At 56.5% G+C, this 21,778-nt stretch overlaps 2 protein-coding genes across 5 annotated transcripts in view; one reads left to right on the top strand and one right to left on the bottom strand.

Annotated features, from left to right (window-relative positions):
* Positions 1 to 578: 578 nt before the first annotated feature.
* On the top strand, positions 579 to 11,824 carry NR2F6 (nuclear receptor subfamily 2 group F member 6). The gene is made up of 4 exons (XM_059869696.1): positions 579 to 1,000; positions 5,452 to 5,546; positions 6,948 to 7,487; positions 10,287 to 11,824. The coding sequence occupies exons 1-4, from the start codon at positions 726 to 728 to the stop codon at positions 10,559 to 10,561; spliced, it is 1,185 nt and encodes a 394-aa protein (XP_059725679.1). The 5' UTR covers positions 579 to 725; the 3' UTR covers positions 10,562 to 11,824.
* Positions 11,825 to 12,573: 749 nt separating this feature from the next.
* Positions 12,574 to 21,778, bottom strand: part of OCLN (occludin) — a 17,738-nt gene continuing 8,533 nt past the window's right edge. For all 4 annotated transcript variants that reach the window (XM_059869916.1, XM_059869917.1, XM_059869915.1 and 1 more), the window contains 5 exons: positions 17,744 to 17,883; positions 16,504 to 16,689; positions 15,262 to 15,433; positions 13,260 to 13,301; positions 12,574 to 13,175 (listed from right to left, as the gene is read on the bottom strand). In XM_059869916.1, coding sequence (XP_059725899.1) covers positions 13,074 to 13,175; positions 13,260 to 13,301; positions 15,262 to 15,433; positions 16,504 to 16,689; positions 17,744 to 17,883 — 642 coding nt within the window. In that variant the 3' untranslated portion in view covers positions 12,574 to 13,073. The remainder of the gene's footprint in view (positions 13,176 to 13,259; positions 13,302 to 15,261; positions 15,434 to 16,503; positions 16,690 to 17,743; positions 17,884 to 21,778) is intronic.

Below are 21,778 nucleotides of genomic sequence, written 5' to 3'. Positions count from 1 at the left end.
CGCAGGAGCCACCGGGGGCGGGAGCGGCCCCGCATGCGGCCGGTGCCCGCGGGGGGATGCGCCGCGCCCCGGCCCCGCCGCCGCCGCCGCCGCAAACTTTCCGCGGGGCCGTGAACCGGCAGGAGGAGGAGGAGGAGGAGGAGAGCGACAAATCCCTGAGGGGGCGACCCCAAAAAAAAACCTAAAAAAGAAAAACTACCCCAAAAAGCGGAGCTTTTCCCAGGCGGCGGTTCCTCGGTAAAACTTACCGAACTCGGCGCGGGGAAGCACCGGGAGGGGAAGAACCGGGAGGAGAAGAACCGGGAGAGGAAGAACCGGGAGCAGAACCAGCACCGGGAGGGGAAGAACCGGGAGGAGAACCGGGAGAGGAAGAACCGGGAGAGGAAGAACCAGGAGCAGAACCAGCACCGGGAGGGGAAGAACCGGGAGGAAAAGAACCGGGAGAAGAACCGGGAGCAGAACCAGCACCGGGAGGGGAAGCACCAGGAGCAGAATCAGCACCGGGCGGAGAAGAACCGGGAGGAGGAGGAAAAGCACCGCGAGGAGGAAAAGCACCGGGAGAAGAACCGGGAGGAGGAAAAGCACCGGGAGAAGAACCGGGAGGAGGAAAAGCACCGGGAGAAGAACCGGGAGGAGGAAAAGCACCGGGAGAAGCACCGGGAGGAGCAGCAGCACCGGCAGGCTCCGCTCGATGCGGCGCTGAGCCCCCGCGGCCCCGCGGAGCCATGGCCATGGTGGCCGGCGCTTGGGGCGAACCCAACGGTGGCGGAGCCGGTGGCACCGGAGGCGGCGGCGGCGGTGGCGGAGCGGAGGAGGCGGCGTCCCCCGGTGGCGGCGGCAGCGACGCGGAGCACGGCGAGGAGGAGCGGCCCGGGGCCGGCGCGGACTGCGTGGTGTGCGGGGACAAATCCAGCGGGAAGCACTACGGCGTGTTCACCTGCGAGGGCTGCAAGAGCTTCTTCAAGCGCAGCATCCGCAGGAACCTCAGCTACACCTGCAGGTGACAGCGGGGGGACAGCGGGGGGACAGCGGGGGGACAGCGAGGGGACAGCGAGGGGACAGCGAGGGGACAGCCGGAGAGGAGCGGGGGGGACAGCGGGGACACCGCGAGGGGAGCGGGGGGACACCCGGGGGATCCCGGTTGGGGATGACTTGGGGTCTCGGTGTGGTGAGACTGGGGGTGTCCCAGTTCAAACCAGTGGCTCCCAGTACAGCACGAGGCTCCCCCCCCCCCCCCAGTGCGAATCGGGGCTCTCCCAGTACAAACCAGTGGCTCCCAGTGCGAATGAGGGGTTCCCACTGCAGCTCGGCACAGCGCTCCCAGTTCAGCCCGGGGAGCTCCCAGTTCAGCCGGGGTTTTCCCTCAGTCCATCCCAGTTTCCCCCTGTCCATCCCAGTTTCCCCCAGTCCATCCCAGTATCCCCCAGTCCATCCCAGTTTCCCCCTGTCCATCCCAGTTTCCCCCAGTCCATCCCAGTATCCCCCAGTCCGTCCCAGTATCCCCCAGTCCAGCACGGGTTCCTCCACCCCCGGCCGCCCCCGTTCCCGGCATTCCCGGTCCGTTCCCGCTCCATTCCCGATGTTCCCGGTCCATCCCGGTCCATTCCCGATGTTCCCGGTCCATCCCGGTGTTTCCGGTCCATTCCCGGTCTGTTCCCGGTCCATTCCCGATGTTCCCGGTCCATCCCGGCATTCCCGGTCCATTCCCGGTCCATTCCCGATGTTCCCGGTCCATTCCCGATGTTCCCGGTCCATCCCGATCCATCCCGGTGTTTCCGGTCCATTCCCGATGTTCCCGGTCCATCCCGGTGTTCCCTGTCCATCCCGGTCCATCCCGGTATTCCCGGCGCTCCCGGCATTCCCGCGGTGTCCGTGACTCACCCCTGGCACGGGGCCGGGATCCAACGGGAGCCTCGGGAATGCCGGGAGCGCCGGGAACACCGGGATGGACCAGGATGGACCGGGAATGGACCGGGAATGGACCGGGAATGGACCGGGAATGGACCGGGAATGGACCTGGAACACCGGGATGGACCGGGAGCACCGGCATCCAGCGGAAGCGGGAGCCTCTGGAATACCGGGAGTGGGATCTGGGATACCGGGAGCAGGGATCCCCCGGAATTCCGGGATAACGGGAGCAGGGATCCCCCGGAATTCCGGGATACCGGGAGCGGGGATCCCCTGGAATTCCAGGATAATGGGAGCAGGGATCCCCGAAATTCCGGGATAATGGAAGCAGGGATCCCCCGAAATTCCGGGATAACGGGAGCAGGGATCCCCCGAAATTCCGGGATACCGGGAGCAGGGATCCCCCGGAATTCCGGGATAATGGGAGCAGGGATCCCCCGGAATTCCAGGATAATGAGAGCAGGGATCCCCCGGAATTCCGGGATCCCTGAGGAATCCAGGATCGAATCCCGGGAAGTTCGGAGCTGCCGGAACCTCGGGATTCCCAGAGTTTGGAATTGGGGGAATTCCCAATCCCAAACTGCTCCCGGAGGGCAGAATTCCCGAATTTCTGAGGGTTCTCACCCCAGCTCAGGGAAGGTTCTGGTATTTTTGGGAGAAGGGAAAAGGATCAGGAATCATCCGGGAGCCGCTGGATCCAATCCCGGCTGGAATCGGCTCCTGATCCTAAAAAAATCCCAGATTTTGGGAAAAATTCCCCAGAAATATCCCAGATTTTTCCCAATGGGCAAAATCACCTGGATGATCCCACCACAGCCTTGGAATTTTGGGAAAAAATTCCCAAAATTATCCCGGATTTTTTTTTTTCCCAGGGGATAAAACCACCTCGATAATCCCTTGGAATTTCGGGAAAAGATCCCAAAATTCCGGATTTTCCCCAAAATTCCGGATTTTCCCCAAAATTCCGGATTTCCGAACCCTCCCTCAAATCTCTGGAGAAAAAAAAAGTTCCCAAAAATCCCCTCCGGAGTTTTCCAGCGAGCTGGGAAATTTGGGAAGCTCCAAAGGCCCGGGCTGTGCTAATGACTTAATTAGGGCGGGTAATTAGCGGCAGCGATAATTAAAGGCATTTTGAATATGCAAATGAGCTCGGGGCCGCTTTGGATTCCCGGAACAAAAGCGGGATCCTGGAGCTTTGTTCCTCTGGAAAAGCCAAAAATTCCCAAGTCACTTCCCGGCTTTTGAAATTAAAAATTAAAAAAAAAAAAAAAGGGGAAAAAAAAACCCCCAAAATTTTGGATTTTTCCTTTTTGGATTCCGGGGAGGGATTGAGGGAATTCCTGGTGGGGTTGGGAAAAATCTGGGATGAGTTTTGGGGAGATTTTCCCGGAATTCCAAGGAATTATTGAGGTGATTTTATCCACTGGGGGAAAAAAAAAAAATCCAGGATAATTTTGGGTAGCTTTTCCCGAAATTCCAAGGCTGTGGTGGGATCATCCATTGGGAAAAATCCGGGATATTTCTTTTCCCGAAATTCCAAGGAATTATCAAGGTGGTTTTATCCACTGGGAAAAAATCCAGGAGGATTTGAGGGATCTTTTCCTAAAATTCCAAGGAATTATCTTGGGAAAAACAAAAATCCAGGATAATTTTCGGATCTTTCCCCAAAATTCCAAGGAATTATCTTGGAGGAAAATAAAAAATCCGGGATAATTTTAGGATCTTTCCCCAAAATTCCAAGGAATTATCGAGGTGAGGAACAAAAAAAAAATCCGGGATAATTTTGGGATTTTTTCCCTGCTCCTCCCCGACCTCGCTGGCTCCCCTGGAAGGAAAATTCCAGGATAATTCCCATTTTTTCCCAGCGATTTTCCGGGAATTCAGGCCTGGATGAAGACGTCAGGGCCTCTCCTGCTCCTGCTTTTCATCGGGATCACGTTCCCGGCCCCGCCGGGGATGTCGGGGATGAATTAATTCCGTGTTGGGATTCCGGAAAGTTCCGTGCCCGGCATTCCCGCCGCTCCGGCCTCGGAATTCATCCCCAAATTTCTTTTTCCTGCCCAGGAAGGGAATTCCTGCTCTGGGATCAGCCCGGGAATGGGATTTGGGGGGGGTTAGATGGGGGATTCCGTGGGAGAATGGGATTTTGGAGCCTTTTTCCAGGGATTTTGGGAATTTTGGGGTGAATCCAAGGGCCAGGACCCCTTCTCCAGGGATTTTGGACCCCTTTTCCAAAATTTTGGGAATTTTGGGGTGAATCCATGAACCAGGACCCCTTTTCCAGGGATTTTGGGAATTTTGGGATTTTTGGGATGAATCCGAGGGCCAGGACCCCTTTTCCAAAATTTTGGGAATTTTGGGATGAATCCATGAGCCAGGACCCCTTTTCCAAGGATTTTGGGAATTTCGGGATGAATCTACGGGCCATGATCCCTTTTCCAGGGATTTTGGGAATTTTGGGATGAATCCATGAGCCATGATCCCTTTTCCTGTGATTTTGGGAATTTTAGGAACTTTGGGATGAATCTGAGGGCCAGGACCCCTTTTCCAAGGATTTTGGGAATTTTGGGATGAATCCATGAGCCAGGACCCCTTTTCCTGGGAATTTGGGGAATTTTGTGATGAATCCATGGGCCAGAACCCCTTTTCCAAGGATTTTGGGAATTTTGGGATGAATCTATGGGCCATGATCCCTTTTCCAAGGATTTTGGGAATTTTGGGATGAATCCATGAGCCATGACCCCTTTTCCTGTGATTTTGGGAATTTTAGGAACTTTGGGATGAATCTGAGGGCCAGGACCCTTTTTCCAGGGATTTTGGGAATTTTGGGATGAATCCATCCTTTTGCAGCCCCTGAGGAATTTTGGGAATTCTCTCCCTTTATCCCAGAATCCCGTGGGGATTTGGGGTCAGCGCTGCCCGAGGGATTTCAGTCCCAGCCCTGCAGGAAATTCCTGGAATTCCTTGGAATTCACCACCAATTAAATCCCAAAAACTTTCCCAGGGATGGGGCTGAGAATCCATTGGGATTTTTTTGGGATCAGTATGAAAATCCAACGGGATTTTTTTGGGATTGGGATGAAAATCCGACGGGATTTTTTGGGATCAGGACAGAAATCCAACGGGATTTTTTTGGGATCAGGATGAAAATCCAGTAGGATCCATGTAGGATCAGGACGAAAATCCTGTGGGATTTTTTTGGGATCAGGACGAAAATCCAATGGGATTTTTTGGGATCAGGACAGAAATCCAGCAGAATTTTTTTGGGATCAGGACAAACATCCAGTGGGACTTTTTGGGATCAGGACAAAAATCCAGTGGGATTTTTTGGGATCAGGATGAAAATCCAGTGGGATTTTTTGGGATCAGGACAGAAATCCAACGGGATTTTTTTAGGATCACCACGACAAAAAACCCATCGGCAACGACCGTTCCCAACAAATCCCATAAAAATTTGAGGAACGGGCTCTGGGATGGCCGGGATGGATTTGGGGGGGGTCTGAAATTCCCGGGAATTGCGGCTGATCCCGATGATTCCCGCAGATCCAACCGGGACTGCCAGATCGACCAGCACCACCGGAACCAGTGCCAGTACTGCCGCCTCAAGAAGTGCTTCCGAGTGGGCATGAGGAAGGAAGGTGGGGAAAATTCCCGAGGAATCCCGGGAATTCCGGGAATTCCAGGTTTGGGGGGGAAAAAAATTGGTTTTTTACTTTTTTTGGGTTCTTTTGGGTTTTTTTGGGGATATGTGTGGGGTTGGAATAAAAATCTGGTGGGGTTTTTTGGGATGGGGATGAAAATCAAGGAGGATCCGTGTGGGGTTGGGATGAAAATCCAATGGGATTTTTTGGGATCACAATGAAAACCCAGTAGGATCCGTGTCGGGTCAGAATAAAAATCCGATGGGATTTTTTGGGATTGGGATGAAAATCCAGGAGGATCAATGTAGGATCAGGATGAAGATCCTGTGGGATCAGTGTGGGGCCAGGATGAAGATCCAGTAGGATCCATGTAGGATCAGGATGAAGATCCAGCAGGATCCATGTAGGATCAGGATGAGGATCCAGCAGGATCCATGTAGGATCAGGATGAAGATCCAGCAGGATCCATGTAGGATCAGGATGAAGATCCAGCAGGATCCAGGTAGGATCAGGATGAGGATCCAGTAGGATCCATGTAGGATCAGGATGAGGATCCAGCAGGATCCATGTAGGATCAGGATGAGGATCCAGCAGGCTCCTGTAGGATCAGGATGAAGATCCAGTAGGATCAGTGTGGGATCAGGATGAGGATCCAGCAGGATCCATGTAGGATCAGGATGAAGATCCAGCAGGCTCATGTAGGATCAGGATGAGGATCCAGCAGGATCCATGTAGGATCAGGATGAGGATCCAGCAGGCTCATGTAGGATCAGGATGAGGATCCAGCAGGATCCATGTAGGATCAGGATGAGGATCCAGGTAGGATCAGGATGAGGATCCAGCAGGATCCATGTAGGATCAGGATGAAGATCCAGCAGGATCCATGTAGGATCAGGATGAGGATCCAGCAGGATCAGTGTAGGATCAGGATGAGGATCCAGCAGGATCCATGTAGGATCAGGATGAGGATCCAGCAGGCTCCTGTAGGATCAGGATGAGGATCCAGCAGGATCCATGTAGGATCAGGATGAGGATCCAGCAGGATCAGTGTAGGATCAGGATGAAAATCCAGCAGGATCCATGTAGGATCAGGATGAGGATCCAGCAGGATCCATGTAGGATCAGGATGAGGATCCAGCAGGATCCATGTAGGATCAGGATGAGGATCCATGTAGGATCAGGATGAGGATCCAGCAGGATCAGTGTAGGATCAGGATGAGGATCCAGCAGGATCCATGTAGGATCAGGATGAGGATCCATGTAGGATCAGGATGAGGATCCAGCAGGATCAGTGTAGGATCAGGATGCAAATCCAACGGCATTTTTTGCGATCGTGATGCAAATCCGACGGCATTTTTTGGTGCCACACTAAAACCCCCAACCTTCCTCCCCTCCCAGCCGTCCAACGGGGCCGAATCCCCCCCAGCCACTCCAGCAGCAGCCCCAACCCCCTCCCCACCGGCGACTTCTTCAACGGGCAGCCCGTGTCGGAGCTGATCTCGCAGCTGCTGCGCGCCGAGCCCTACCCGGCGGCGCGCTACGGCTCGCAGTACGCGCCGCAGCCGCCGCAGCAACCGGGCAGCGTCATGGGCATCGACAACATCTGCGAGCTGGCCGCCCGCCTGCTCTTCAGCACGGTGGAGTGGGCTCGCAACATCCCCTTCTTCCCCGAGCTGCCCGTGTCCGACCAGGTGGCCCTGCTGCGGCTGAGCTGGAGCGAGCTCTTCGTGCTGAACGCGGCGCAGTCGGCGCTGCCGCTGCACATGGCGCCGCTGCTGGCGGCCGCCGGCTTCCACGCCTCGCCCATGTCGGCCGAGAGGGTGGTGGCCTTCATGGATCAGATCCGCGTCTTCCAGGAGCAGGTGGAGAAGCTCAACCGGCTGCAGGTGGACTCGGCCGAGTACAGCTGCCTCAAGGCCATTGCGCTCTTCACGCCCGGTGAGGGGTCGGGGGCAGGTGGGAGGGGTTGGGGTTGTCCTGAGGGTTTTTGGGGTTGGGGATGGGAAGGGAGAGGTTGTTCCAGGGGGTTTTTGGGGTTGGGGTTAGGTAGGGAGAGGTTTTTCTTGGTTTTTCCGGGGGTTTTGGGGTTGGGGTTGGGTAGGGAGAGGTTGTTCCAAGGGGTTTTTGGGGTTGGGGGCAGGTGGGAGGGGTTGGGGTTGTTCTGAGGGTTTTTGGGGTTTGGGATGGGTGGGGGAGGGGTTGTTCCAGGGGGTTTTGGGGTTGGGGTTAGGTAGGGAGAGGTTTTTGTGGGTTTTTCTAAGGGTTTTTGGGGTTGGGTAGGGAGAGGTTGTTCCAGGGGGTTTTGGGGTTGGGGTTGGGTAGGGAGAGATTGTTCCAAGGGTTTTTGGGGTTGGGGTCAGGTGGGAGGGATTGGGGTTTTCCTGAGGGTTTGGGAGGTTGGGGATGGGTAGGGAGAAGTTGTTCCAAGGGGTTTTGGGGTTGGGGGCAGGTGGGAGGGGTTGGGGTTGTCCTGAGGGTTTTTGGGGCTGGGGATGGGTGGGGGAGAGGTTGTTCCAGGGGGTTTTGGGGTTGGGGTTAGGTAGGGAGAGGTTTTTCTTGGTTTTTCCGGGGGTTTTGGGGTTTGGGTTGGGTAGGGAGAGGTTGTTCCAAGGGTTTTTGGGGTTGGGAGCGGGTGGGAGGGGTTGGGGTTGTCCTGAGGGTTTTTGGGGTTGGGGATGGGAAGGGAGAGGTTGTTCCAGGGGGTTTTGGGGTTGGGTAGGGAGAGGTTGTTCTGGGTTTTTCCAGGGGTTTTTGGGGTTGGGGTTAGGTAGGGAGAGGTTTTTGTGGGTTTTTCTAAGGGTTTTTGGGGTTGGGTAGGGAGAGGTTGTTCCAGGGGGTTTTGGGGTTGGGGTTGGGTAGGGAGAGCTTGTTCCAAGGGGTTTTGGGGTTGGGGTCAGATGGGAGGGATTGGGGTTTTCCTGAGGGTTTGGGAGGTTGGGGATGGGTAGGGAGAAGTTGTTCCAAGGGTTTTTGGGGTTGGGGTCAGGTGGGAGGGGTTGGAGTGGGGTTGTCCTGAGGGTTTTTGGGGTTCGGGATGGGTGGGGGAGAGGTTGTTCCAAGGGGTTTTGGGGTTGGGGTTGGGTAGGGAGAGGTTTTGGTGGGTTTTTCTGAGGGTTTTTGGGGTTTGGGATGGGTGGGAGAGAGCTTGTTCCAAGGGGTTTTGGGGTTGGGGATGGGAAGGGAGAGGTTGTTCCAAGGGGTTTTGGGATTGGGGTTGGGTAGGGAGAGATTGTTCCGGGTTTTTCCAGGGGTTTTTGGGGTTGGGGTTAGGTAGGGAGAGGTTTTTGTGGGTTTTTCTAAGGGTTTTTGGGGTTGGGGCCGCGTAGGAGGGGTTGGGGTGGGGTTTTTCCGAGGATTTTTGGGGCTGGGGATGGGTGGGAGAGAGGTTGTTCTGAAGGTTTTTGGGGTTGGGGTCAGGTGGGAGGGGTTGGGGTTGGGGTTTTTCTGAGGGTTTTTGGGGTTGGGCATGGGCAGGGAGAGGTTTTTGTGGGTTTTTTATTCCCAGTGGATTTGGAGACATTCCTAATGGATTTTGTGATATTCAATTTTTGGGCTATTCCCAATGGATTTTGGGGATATTCCCTTGGGGACATTCCCAATGGATTTGGGGCTATTACCAATGAATTTGGGGACATTCCCAATGGATTTCAGGGATATTCCCTTGGGGACATTCCCAATGGATTTGGGGCTATTCCCAATGAATTTGGGGACATTCTCAATGGATTTTGTGACATTGGGTTTTGGGGTTATTCCCAATGGATTTTGGGGATATTCCCTTGGAGACATTCCCAACGGATCCAGGGACGTTCCCAATGGGTTTGAAGACATTCCCAGTGGGTTTGGGGCTATTCCCAATGGATTTGGGGACATTCCCAATGGGTTTCGGGGATATTCCCTTGGGGACATTCCCAACGGATCTGGGGACATTCCCAGTGGGTTTCGGGGATATTCCCTTGGGGACATTCCCAACGGTTTTGGGGCTGTTCCCAATGGGTTTTGGGGACATTCCCTTGGGGACATTCCCAACGAATCGGGGGATGTTCTGAATGGGTTTCGAGGATATTCCCTTGGAGACATTCCCAACGGATTTGAAGACATTCCCAGTGGGATTGGGGCTATTCCCAGTGGGTTTGGGGCTATTCCCAGTGGGTTTGGGGCTATTCCCAATGGGTTTGAAGACATTCCCAGTGGGTTTGGGGCTATTCCCAATGGGTTTGAAGACATTCCCAGTGGGTTTGGGGCTATTCCCAGTAGGTTTGAAGGCATTCCCAGTGGGTTTGGGGCTATTCCCAGTGGGTTTGAAAACATTCCCAGTGGGTTTGGAGACGTTCCCAATGGATTTTGTGATATTGGGTTTTGGGGTTATTCCCAATGGATTTTGGGGATATTCCCTTGAAGACATTCCCAACGGATTTGAAGACATTCCCAGTGGGTTTGGGGCTATTCCCAGTGGGTTTGAGGCTATTCCCAGTGGGTTTGGGGCTATTCCCAGTGGGTTTGAAGACATTCCCAGTGGGTTTGGGGCTATTCCCAATGGATTTGGGGCTATTCCCAGTAGGTTTGGGGCTATTCCCAATGGGTTTGAAGACATTCCCAGTGGGTTTGAAGGCATTCCCAGTGGGTTTGGGGCTATTCCCAACGGATCCGGGGACGTTCCCAATGGGTTTGGGGCCATTCCCTGGGGACATCCCGGCGGGATCCCCCTCCCCTTGCCCAACCTGTCCCGTTCCCCGGCAGACGCCTGCGGGCTGTCGGACCCGGCGCACGTGGAGACGCTGCAGGAGAAGGCGCAGGTGGCGCTGACCGAGTACGAGCGCGCGCAGTTCCCGTCGCAGCCGCAGCGCTTCGGGCGGCTCCTGCTGCGCCTGCCCGCGCTGCGCGCCGTGCCCGCCGCCCTCATCTCGCAGCTCTTCTTCATGCGCCTGGTGGGCAAGACGCCCATCGAGACCCTGATCCGCGACATGCTGCTGTCCGGCAGCACCTTCAACTGGCCCTACGGCGCCGGGCAGTAGGACGGACGGACGGACGGACGGATGGACGCACGGACGGCGGGATGGATGGATGGATGGATGGATGGATGGATGGATGGATGGATGGGCAGCGGCGTGGGATGGGCCGGACAATGGGATGGGCCGGATAATGTGGGATGCTGGATAAAATGGGGTGTCTGGGACTGGCCGGATAATGGGACAGGCTGGACAGTGGGATGGGATGGAGAACGGGATGGACAGACAGCGGGACAGGCCGGACAATGGGATGGATGGACAATGGGACAGGCTGGACAATGGGATGGGATGGACAGACAGTGGGACGGGCTGGAGAATGGGACAGGCCGGACAATGGGATGGATGGACAATGGGACAGGCTGGACAATGGGATGGGATGGACAGACAGCGGGACGGGCTGGAGAATGGGACAGGCCGGACAATGGGATTAATGGACAGTGGGACGGGCTGGACAATGGGATGGACGGACAGCAGGGTGGACAGACAGCGGGATGGACAGACAGCGGGACAGGCCGGACAATGGGATGGGCCAAAGAATAGGGAGGGGCTGGACAGCGGGATGGGACGGACAGACAGACAGACAGCGGGATGGGCCAGAGGACGGGACGGACGGACGGACAGCAGGACGGGCCGGACAGCGGGACAGACGCTCCCCGGGAAGGGGGTTGGGATTCTCCAGAGCGCCGGCGGCTCCCGGCCCCGCCAGAATGGCAGAGTTGTGGGGTTGGCACCAAAGGTTTTGGGGTCCTGGCGCTGTCACCGGAATTTTTGGGGTCCCGGCGTTGTCCCAAAAAGTTTTGGGTCCTGGCATTGTCACCAAAGGTTTGGGGTCCTGGTGTTGTCCCCAAAAGAGGTCCCAGTGTTGTCCTCAAATTGTCCCCGAAATTTTTGGGGTCCCAGCATTGTCCCCAAAATTTTTGGGGTCCCGGCATTGTCACCAAAGGTTTTGGGGTCCTGAGGTTGTTCCCATAAGTTTTGGGGTCCTGGCTTTGTCCCCAAAGAGCTCCCAGTGTTGTCCCAAATAGTTTCAGGGTCCTGGCGTTGTCCCCAGGGTGTCCCCAAAGACGGAGGGGACACGCGAGGGACACAGACCCCTCCCCGGGACTGTCCCCCCCCGACTGGCACCAGGACGAGCCAGGATTTGGGACTTCGGGATTTGGGATTTCAGGATTTGGGATTTTGGGATTCCGGAACCATTCCCGGCCGATGGAATCCTCGCTCCGCCATATAAACTCATTAATTAACGCCAATTAAAGATGTTTCCTACAACCCCGGCAGTCTGGAATGAGCCAAGAGTCGGGATTCTGGGATTTCGGAATTTGGGATTTCAGGATTTGGGATTATGGGATTTTGGGATTTGGGATTTCAGGATTTCGGGATTTGGGATTTCAGGATTTGGGATTTCAGAATTTCGGGATTTCAGGATTTGGGATTTGGGATTTCAGGATTTCGGGATTTCAGGATTTGGGATTTTGGGATATCAGGATTTCGGGATTTGGGATTTCAGGATTTGGGATTTCAGAATTTCGGGATTTCAGGATTTGGGGATTTGGGGATTTGGGATTTCAGGATTTCGGGATTTCAGGATTTCGGGATTTTGGGATATCAGGATTTGGGATTTCAGAATTTCGGGATTTCAGGATTTCGGGATTTGGGATTTCAGGATTTCGGGATTTCAGGATTTGGGATTTTGGGATATCAGGATTTGGGATTTCAGAATTTCGGGATTTCAGGATTTCGGGATTTGGGATTTCAGGATTTTGGATTTCAAGATTTCAGGATTTGGGGATTTGGGATTTCAGAATTTCAGGATTTCAGGATTTTGGGATTTGGGGATTTCAGGATTCAGGATTTCGGGATTTGGGATTTCAGGATTTTCCAAGGTTTGGGGGGGCATTTGGGATTCCTCTTCCTAAACAGAGAGATTTGGGATTTCCCCCCCAAAAGTGGGAGAGTTTTTGGGGTGCCCTCCCAAATTTAGGGGAATTTCGGCCTTCCCGTTTCACCCTGACCCCGAATGAAAATCAACAATTCCACTTCATTTATTACAAAACAATTCAAATATTACACGATTCCCACAGCTCCCACCAATTCCCTACGAAATATTTTGGGATTTGGGTCTCCCCCCCCCAAAAAAAAACCCCAAAAGGGTTTTTTGGTCCCCAAGCCCCAATTTGGGACCCCCAAACCCCAATTTGGGACCCCCAAACCCCCTTTTGAGGCAGCCAGGGGAGTGCAAACCCCATAAAAAACCCTATTTACAACCAGGGGAAGGCACTGGGGGGGTCCCAAAGGGCGTGGGGGACATTTGGGGACATTTTGGGGTTTGGGGTGGGGGTCACACCAACAGCTGCCACCATCCCCCCCCCCCACCCTTGGCACCGGGGAGGGCTCAAAACGAGGAATTTTGGGGTTTTTACACCAAAAAAAGGCACAAAAGTCTTTGGAGGGGGTCGGGGGGGGGGTTTGGGGTGTCCCCCCAGAAATGTCCCTTTTTTTTGAGGTGGTGGCTTTGGGGTCAGGCGCGGAGTTTGTCGTAGTCGCTGACCATCCTCTTGATGTGGAAGAGTTTGTTGCGCAGGGTTTTGGATTCCCGCTTCTTGTCCTGGTACTCCGGGCTCTGGGGAGGTTTTGGGGACGTTAGGGGATGTTTTGGGGACATTTTGGGGTGTCCCCAAAGAGGGGGGAGAGGCTGGGGACTCACCCGCTTCACGTCCTTGAGGTGGTTGTACTCCTCGGCCAGCGCCTGCGGGGACAGCGGGGTCAGGACAGGGACAGGGACAGGGACAGAGGGGACAGGGACAGAGGGGACAGGGACAGAGGGGACAGGGACAGGGACAGGGGGGACAGGGACAGAGGGGACAGGGACAGGGGGGACAGTGGGGTCAGGGACAGGGACAGGGACAGAGGGGACAGGGACAGAGGGGACAGGGACAGAGATAGAGACAGGGACAGGGACAGAGGGGACAGGGACAGGAGACAGGGACAGGGACAGGGGACAGGGACAGGGACAGGGGACAGGGACAGGGACAGAGACAGAGGGGACAGGGACAGAGGGCACAGGGACAGAGGGGACAGGGACAGAGATAGAGACAGGGACAGGGACAGAGGGGACAGGGACAGGGACAGAGGGGACAGGGACAGGGGACAGTGACAGGGATAGAGATAGGGACAGGGACAGAGGGGACAGGGACAGGGATGGGGACAGGGACAGAGGGGACAGTGGGGTCAGGGACAGGGACAGAGGGGTCAGGGAGAGAGGGGACAGGGACGGGGACAGAGGGGTCAGGGACAGAGGGGACAGGGACAGGGACAGAGGGGACAGCAGGGTCAGATATGGGGACAGGGGACAGTGGGGTTTAGGGATGGAGACACAGGGACAGAAGGGACAGAGGGGACAGGAGGATAAGGAGGGGAGAGGGATGGGGGGACAGGGGGGACAGGGGAGACAGAGGGGACAGAGACAGGGGACATAGAGGGGACAGCGGGGTCAGGGACGGGGACAGGGGACACAAGGACAGAGGGGATGGGGGGACAGAGGAAAGGGAGGGTACAGGGACATGGAAAGGACAGGGGGACAGAGAGGGGACAACGGGGGGAGAAATACGGGGGGTATGGGGGAGGGGCGAAAGAAGGAAAAAGGGGCAAAAATGGGGCAAAAAGAAAGAAAATGGGGCACCGAGGGGTCAGAAGGGGCACTGAGGGGTGAAAGGGGCACCGAGGGCGGGCAGGGGGCACCAAGGGGTGAAAGGGGGCACCGAGGGGTCAAAAAGGGATCAAAAAGAAAGAAAAAGGGGCACAAAGGGGTCAAAAGGGGCATCAAGGGGTGAAAGGGGCACTGAGGGTGGGCAGGGGGCAACGGAGGCGGGCAGGGGGCACCAAGGGGTGGAAGGGGGCACCAAGGGGTCAAAAGGGGCGCCAAGGGGTGAAAGGGGCACAGAGGGGTGGAAAAGGGATTAAAAAGAAAGAAAAAGGGGCACCAAGGGGTCAAAAGGGGCACCGAGGGGAGAAGGGGGGGAACAAGGGGTGAAAGGGGCACTGAGGGTGGGCAGGGGGCAGCGGGGGCGGGCAGGGGGCACCAAGGGGTCAAAAGGGGCACTGAGGGGTGAAAGGGGCACCGAGGGTGGGCAGGGGGCAGCGGGGGTGGGCAGGGGGGACCAAGGGGTAAAAGGGGGCACCAAGGGGTGGAAAAGGGATTAAAAAGAAAGAAAAAGGGGCACAAAGGGGTCAAAAAGGGGCACCAAGGGGTGGAAAAGGGCACCAAGGGTGGGCAGGGGGTACCAAGGGGTGAAAGGGGGCACCAAGGGGTCAAAAGGGGCACTGAGGGTGGGCAGGGGGCAGCGGGGGCGGTCAGGGGGCACCAAGGGGTGGAAGGGGCACCAAGGGCGGGCAGGGGGCACCAAGGGGTGGAAGGGGGCACCAAGGGGTCAAAAGGGGCGCCAAGGGGTGGAAAAGGGCACCAAGGGCGGGCAGGGGGCACTGAGGGGTGAAAGGGGCACTGAGGGTGGGCAGGGGGCAGCGGGGGCGGTCAGGGGGCACCAAGGGGTGGAAGGGGCACCAAGGGGTGGAAGGGGCACCAAGGGCGGGCAGGGGGCACCAAGGGGTGAAAGGGGCACTGAGGGTGGGCAGGGGGCAGCGGGGGCGGTCAGGGGGCACCAAGGGGTGAAAGGGGCACCGAGGGCGGGCGGGGGGCAGCGGGGGCACACCTGGTACTGGGCGCTGTCCTCGGGCACCTGGTCCAGCTGTGCTGCCAGCTGTGCCAGGCGCTCGTTGAGCCCGTCCATGTGGGCACAGAGCTCCTTGTAGCGCCGCAGCTCCTGCCCGAACTCCGCCTTGTAGCGCTGGCGCGTGCCCGGGGAGCCGACGGGCGGGTACAGCCTGCCAGGGGACAGCGGGGACATTGGGGGGACGTGGGGACAGCGGGGACATTGGGGGACGTGGGGACAGCAGGGACGGCGGGGGGACATGGGGACAGCGGGGACAGTGGGGGGACATGGGGACAGAGGGGGCAGCGGGGGGGACGTGGGGACAGAGGGGACAGCGGGGACATTGTGGGTATTGGGGATATTGGGGACATCGGGGATATTGGGGACATTGGGGATATTGGGGACATTGGGGATATTGGGACATTGGGGTCATTGGGGATATTGGGGACATTGAGGGGACATGGGGACATCATGGATATCGGGGACATCGGGGACATTGGGGACATCAGGGGTATTAGGGTCACTGGGGACATTGGGGTTATTGGGGACATTGGGGATATTGGGGACATCGGGGTTATTGGGGACATTGGGATATGGGGACACTGGGGACATTGGGGATATTGGGGACATCGGGGACACTGGGGACATCAGGGACATTGGGGTCATTGGGGACATTGGGGACACTGGGGATATTGGGACTTTGGGGATATTGGGGACATTGGGGACATTGGGGATATTGGGACTTTGGGGATATTGGGGACATTGGGACATTGGGGATATTGGGGACATTGGGGACACTGGGGTCATTGAGGACATCGGGGACATCGGGATATGGGGACACTGGGGACACTGGGGTTATTGGAGACATTGGGGACATTGGGACATAGTGATATTGGCATATTGGGGACATTGGGGGTATTGAGGATATTGGGGACATCAGGGACATTGGGGACATTGGATTTAGGATATGGGGACACTGGTAATGGGATATGGTGACACTGGGGACACTGGGGACACTGGGTATGGGATATGGGGACACTGGGGACATTGGGGACACTGGGTATGGGATATGGTGACACTGGGGACATTGGGGACACTGGAAACGTAGGGATATGGGGACATCGGGTATGGGATATGGGGACACTGAGACATCGGGGACACTGGGGACACTGGACATGGGACACGGGCACACCAGACACGGGGCCGCAGGGCCCAGCGAGTGGCGCTGTCCCCGCGCGTCACCTGTGCCACTGCTCGCTGTCGCTGTCGCCGGACTCGGCGGCGGTGGCGGGGTCGGTGTCGCCCTGCGAGCCCTGCGAGCCCTCGGGCTGGCGCCGGCCGCGGCGGCCGCGGCGGGCGGGGGGCTTCAGGGGGGGGTGGGGGGCGTCCGGCTCCTCCGAGGGTGAGGGGGGGTCCGAGGGGGGGTCACTGGGGGGGACACGGGGACATCGGACACGGGGACACGGGGACACGGCCCTGGGGGGGCGCGGGGGGGATCCCCCCTTTCCCCACCCCTCAAAGCCTTCCCCACCCTCTCCCGACCCCTCCCCGTATTTCCTGACCCCTCCCACATTTCCCAAACCTTCCCCCCCTTTCCCGCCCCCTCCCCAAATTCCCCGACCCCTCCAATCTTTTCCCGACTCCTCCCCACATTTCCCAAACTCTCCCGACCCCTCCCCATATTTTCCGACCCCTCCATCCTTTCCCGACCCCTCCCCACATTTCCCAAACTTTCCCGCTCTTTCCAGACCCCTCCCCATATTCCCCACCCCTTTCCAGACCCCTCCCCAAATTTCCCGACCTCTCCTCGCCTTTCCCTCCCTCTTCCACCCCTTCCCCATTTTTCTGACCCCTCCCCAAATTTCCCCACCCCTCCAATCTTTTCCTGCCCCCTCCCCATATTCCCCACCCCTTTCTCGACCCCTCCCCATATTTCCGACCCCCCCATCCTTTCCTCGACCCCTCCTCACCTTTCCCTCCCTCTTCTGCCCCTTCCCCAAATCTTCCACCCTTCCCCACCCCTCCCCAAATTTCCCGACCCCTCCAATCTTTCCCCGCCCCCTCCCCATATTCCCCACCCTCTCCCGACCCCTCCCCACATTCCGCACCCTTTTCCTCCCTTTCCTTCCCTTCCCCACCCCTTTCCCGACCCCTCCCCAAATTTCCCCACCCCTCCAATCTTTCCCCGCCCCCTCCCCATATTCCCCACCCCTTTCCCGACCCCTCCCCAATTTCCCGACCCCTCCCCACATTCCCCACCCCTCTCCCGACCCCTCCCCAATTTCCCGACCCCTCCCCACATTCCCCACCCTTTTCCTCCCTTTCCTTCCCTTCCCCACCCCTTTCCCGACCCCTCCCCAAATTTCCCCACCCCTCCAATCTTTCCCCGCCCCCTCCCCATATTCCCCACCCCTCTCCCGCCCCCTCCCCACATTCCCCCCATCCCCCACCCCTTCCCCTGGCTCTGCCGCCCCCTCCCCACCTGTTCCAGCCCTTTTGGGGGGGGTCGCTGTACAGGGGGGGGCTGTAGGGGGGCGCTGGCCCGGGGGTCCCGCCCTTCTCCGAGTACGCGATGGTGGCGGCCTCGTCCGGGACGCTGGCCCCGCCCGACACGTTCTTCACCTGGACAGAGGGATTGGGGATTTTGGGGGGAAACGGAGGTGGGAGAAAGGAGAAACCGGCGAGAAATGGCCCGAGAAAATGGTGTGGGAATGGCCCCGAAATTCCCGCAGGAATCCCCGAAAATTCACTGAGAGTTCACCGAGAAATCCCCAAACATTCCCTGAGAATTCACCGAGAAATCCCAGAAAATTCCCTGAGAATTCACCGAGAAATCCCAGAAAATTCCCTGAGAATTCACTGAGAAATCCCGGAAAATTCACTGAGAGTTCACCGAGAAATCCCAGAAAATTCCCTGAAAATTCACCGAGAAATCCCTAAAAATTCACTGAGAATTCAGAGAAATCCCAGAAAATTCCCTGAAAATTCACGAAGAAATCCCCAAAAATTCTCAGAAAATTCGCTAAGAAACCTCCAAACATTCCCTGAAAATTCACCGAGAAATCCCTGAAAATTCCTTGAAGATCCACCAAGAAATCCCTAAAAATTTCATGAAAGTTCACCAAAAAAAACCCTGAAAATTCCCTGTAAATTGTCCAGGGAATCCCCAAAAATTCCCTGAGAAATCCCTGAGAATCCCACAAGAAATCCCCGAAAATTCCCTGAGAAATCCAGGGGAAATCCACAGAAACTGGGGGGTGTTGTTCCACCTGGAGTCCCCCAAATTCTCCGGGGAGATCACCAAAAAAATCCAAAACTCAGAAACACCAAAACCCCCAAAACCAAAAAAAAAAACCAAACCCAGAAACCCCCCAAAAACCCAAAAATCCAAAATACCCAAATCACAAAAACCCCAAAACCAAAAAAAATCCCAAACCCAGAACCCCCAAAACCAAAAAAAACCAAACCCAGAAAGCCCCCAAAAAACCAAAAACCAAAAAAACCCAAAAACCCCAAAATAAAAAAACCCACCCAAATCCAGAACCCCCAAAACCAAAAAACTCAAACCCCGAAACCCCAGAAAACCCAAAAACCCAAAGAACCGCAAATCTCAAAAACCCCAAAATCAAAATAAAAGCCAAACCCAGAAACCCCAAAAACTCCAAAACCAAAAACCCCAAAAACCAAAAAAGCCCAAATCTCAAAAACCCCCAAAAAACCCAAAAAAAACCCCAAATTCCAAAAACCCCGAAATTAAAAAAAAACACCCAAAGCCAGAAATCCTAAAAAACCCCAAAACCCAAAACCCCCAAAACCCAAAAAACCCAGAAACCCCAAAAACCCCAAATTCCAAAAACCCCAAATCCCAAAAACCCCAAAACCAAAAAACCCCAAACCCAGAAACCCCAAAAAACCCCAAACGCCGGTGGAGCGACAGCGACAAAGGGACAAAGGGACAAAGGGACAGAGCCGGGGGTTGGTGCCACCCTCAGGGTGACGCCCCCAAAGCTTTGGGGTGGCCCCACAAGGGACAGGGGACATCCGGCTGTCCCTTGTCCCCTTCCTTCCGGCCCTTTGTGGGTTGTTTGTGCCGGACGCCGGTCCCCGCCGCCTTGGTGGCCTTGGGGACATCCGGCCGGACACGCCACTTCCGCCGCTGTCCCCTGCCGGGGGCCACCAGGTGTGTCCCCGAGCCGTGGTGGCATCTGGGGACGGAGATGTCCCCAAAGGGGGGGGCAGCCCCAAAGCGGGGGAGGTGGCACGGGAGGGGGTGGCAGCGGGGGTGGCAGCGGGGGTGGCAGCGGGGGTGGCACCGTGTCCCCAAAGGGACAGGAAATGCTCGGCCAGGGAGGGGCTTGGGGAGAAGAAAGGCGGGCGGGATCAAAAGAAATGAAAATAAATAAAATCAAATAAATTAAATTAAATTGAAATTAAATAAAAACAGAGCCGGGGAGCGCCGGGACCCAGGGACAGGGGACGGGGATGGGGACAGGGATGGGGACAGGGATGGGGACAGGGATGGGGACAGGGACGGGGATGGGGACAGGGATGGGGACAGGGATGGGGACACGGGACAGGGATGGGGACAGGGATGGGGACAGGGATGGGGATGGGGACAGGGGACGGGGACACAGGGGACAGGGATGGGGATGGGGACACAGGGGACAGGGACAGGGATGGGGACAGGGGACAGCAATGGGGACACAGGGGACAGGGATGGGGATGGGGACAGGGATGGGGACAGGGATGGGGAGGGGGACAGGGATGGGGACACGGGACAGGGACAGGGATGGGGACACAGGGATGGGGACACAGGGACAGGGATGGGGAGACAGGGATGGGGACACAGGGACAGGGATGGGGCCACAGGGGATGGGGACATGGGGGACAGGAATGGGGATGGGGGACAGGGACAGGGATGGGGACAGGGATGGGGACACAGAGGACAGGGACAGGCACAGGGGACAGGAATGGGGACAGGGGACAGGGACAGGGATGGGGACACAGGGGATAGGAATGGGGATGGGAACAGGGGACAGCAATGGGGACACAGGGGACAGGAATGGGGACAGGGACAGGGATGGGGACAGGGATGGGGATGGGAACAGGGGACAGGAATGGGGACAGGGGATAGGGACAGGGATGGGGACAGGGATGGGGATGGGAACAGGGGACAGGAATGGGGACAGGGGATAGGGACAGGGATGGGGACACAGAGGACAGGGCACAGGGACAGAGACAGGAGACAGGGACAGGAGTGTCCCCAGAGCCATTGTCCCAACCCCTCCCGTGGTAATGCTGTGACATTCCCACCCCTCCCCCAGCAGGTGACACATCCCGGGCCACGCCGGCCTGGCCGCACCGGGATGTCCCCAAGGTCCCCATCCAGTGCCACCACTCCGGGTTTTCCCAGTGCCACCTCCCGGTTAATCATTGGCCAGACCGAAACCGCGCCGTGGCCCCGGTGTCACCCGCCAGTGTCACCTGCCAGTGTCACCTGCCAGCGTCACCCGCCAGTGTCCCCAAGCCCTCTCGGGGTCCCCGAGCCCTCCCCAAAGTCCCCAACGCAGTCCCCAAACCCCTCCTGGTGTCCCCAAACCCTCCTGGGGTCTCTATGCAATCCTGGTGTCCCCACACCCACCACGATGTCCCCAAATTCCCTCCTGGTGTCCCCAAATCCCCTAAATCCTCCAAAATCCCAACATTCCCAACAATCCCAAAATTTCAACAATCCCCAAATCCCAAAACCCCAAAATCCCAACAATCCCAAAAACCCAACATTTCCAACAATCCCCAAATCCCAACAACTTCAACAATCCCAAACTCCCAACAATCCCAAAAGATTCAACAATCCCAAAACCCCAAAATCCCAACAATCCCAAAAACCCCAACATTTCCAACATTTCCAACAATCCCCAAATCCCAACAACTTCAACAATCCCAAATTCCCAACGATCCCAAAAGATTCAACAATCCCAAAACCCCAAAAACCCAACAATCCCAACATTTCCAACAATCCCAAACTCCCAACAATCCCAAAAGATTCATTCAACAATCCCAAAATCCCAAAGCCCAACAATCCCCAAACATCTCCAGAAACACAACAATCCCAAACTCCCAACGATCTCCAAAGACCCAACCATCCCAAAAACTTCAACAATCCCAAAACCCCAAAATCCCAAACTCCCAACAATCCCCCAAAACCCAACGATCCCAACATTTCCAACAATCCCAAACTCCCAACATTCCAAATAACCCCAAAAACGATCTCAAACCCCAAACTCCCAACATCCCAAATAACCCCAAGTGACCCCAAACCCCAAACTCTCAACAATCCCAACATTCCCAACATCCCAAATAACCCTAAACAACCCCAACCCCGAGCTCCCAGCAATCCCAACATTCCCAACATTCCAAATAACCCCAAAAGCGATCCCAATCCCCGAGATCCCAACAATCCCAACATCCCAAATAACCCCAAACCACCCCAAAATCCCAACACCCTAAATAATCCCAA

The sequence above is a fragment of the Haemorhous mexicanus genome, chromosome 29 (assembly GCF_027477595.1).
Source record: "Haemorhous mexicanus isolate bHaeMex1 chromosome 29, bHaeMex1.pri, whole genome shotgun sequence".
NCBI lineage: Eukaryota > Metazoa > Chordata > Aves > Passeriformes > Fringillidae > Haemorhous > Haemorhous mexicanus.
This window is presented reverse-complemented; position numbering and strand designations above follow the sequence as displayed.

Excerpts from the sequence above, each read along its gene's own strand:
- NR2F6 (XM_059869696.1), top strand. The coding sequence starts at position 726 with ATGGCCATGGTGGCCGGCGCTTGGGGCGAACCCAACGGTGGCGGAGCC. Across the intron at positions 1,001-5,451 it reads AACCTCAGCTACACCTGCAG|ATCCAACCGGGACTGCCAGA; the intron begins GTGACAGCGGGG and ends TGATTCCCGCAG. Across the intron at positions 7,488-10,286 it reads CATTGCGCTCTTCACGCCCG|ACGCCTGCGGGCTGTCGGAC; the intron begins GTGAGGGGTCGG and ends GTTCCCCGGCAG.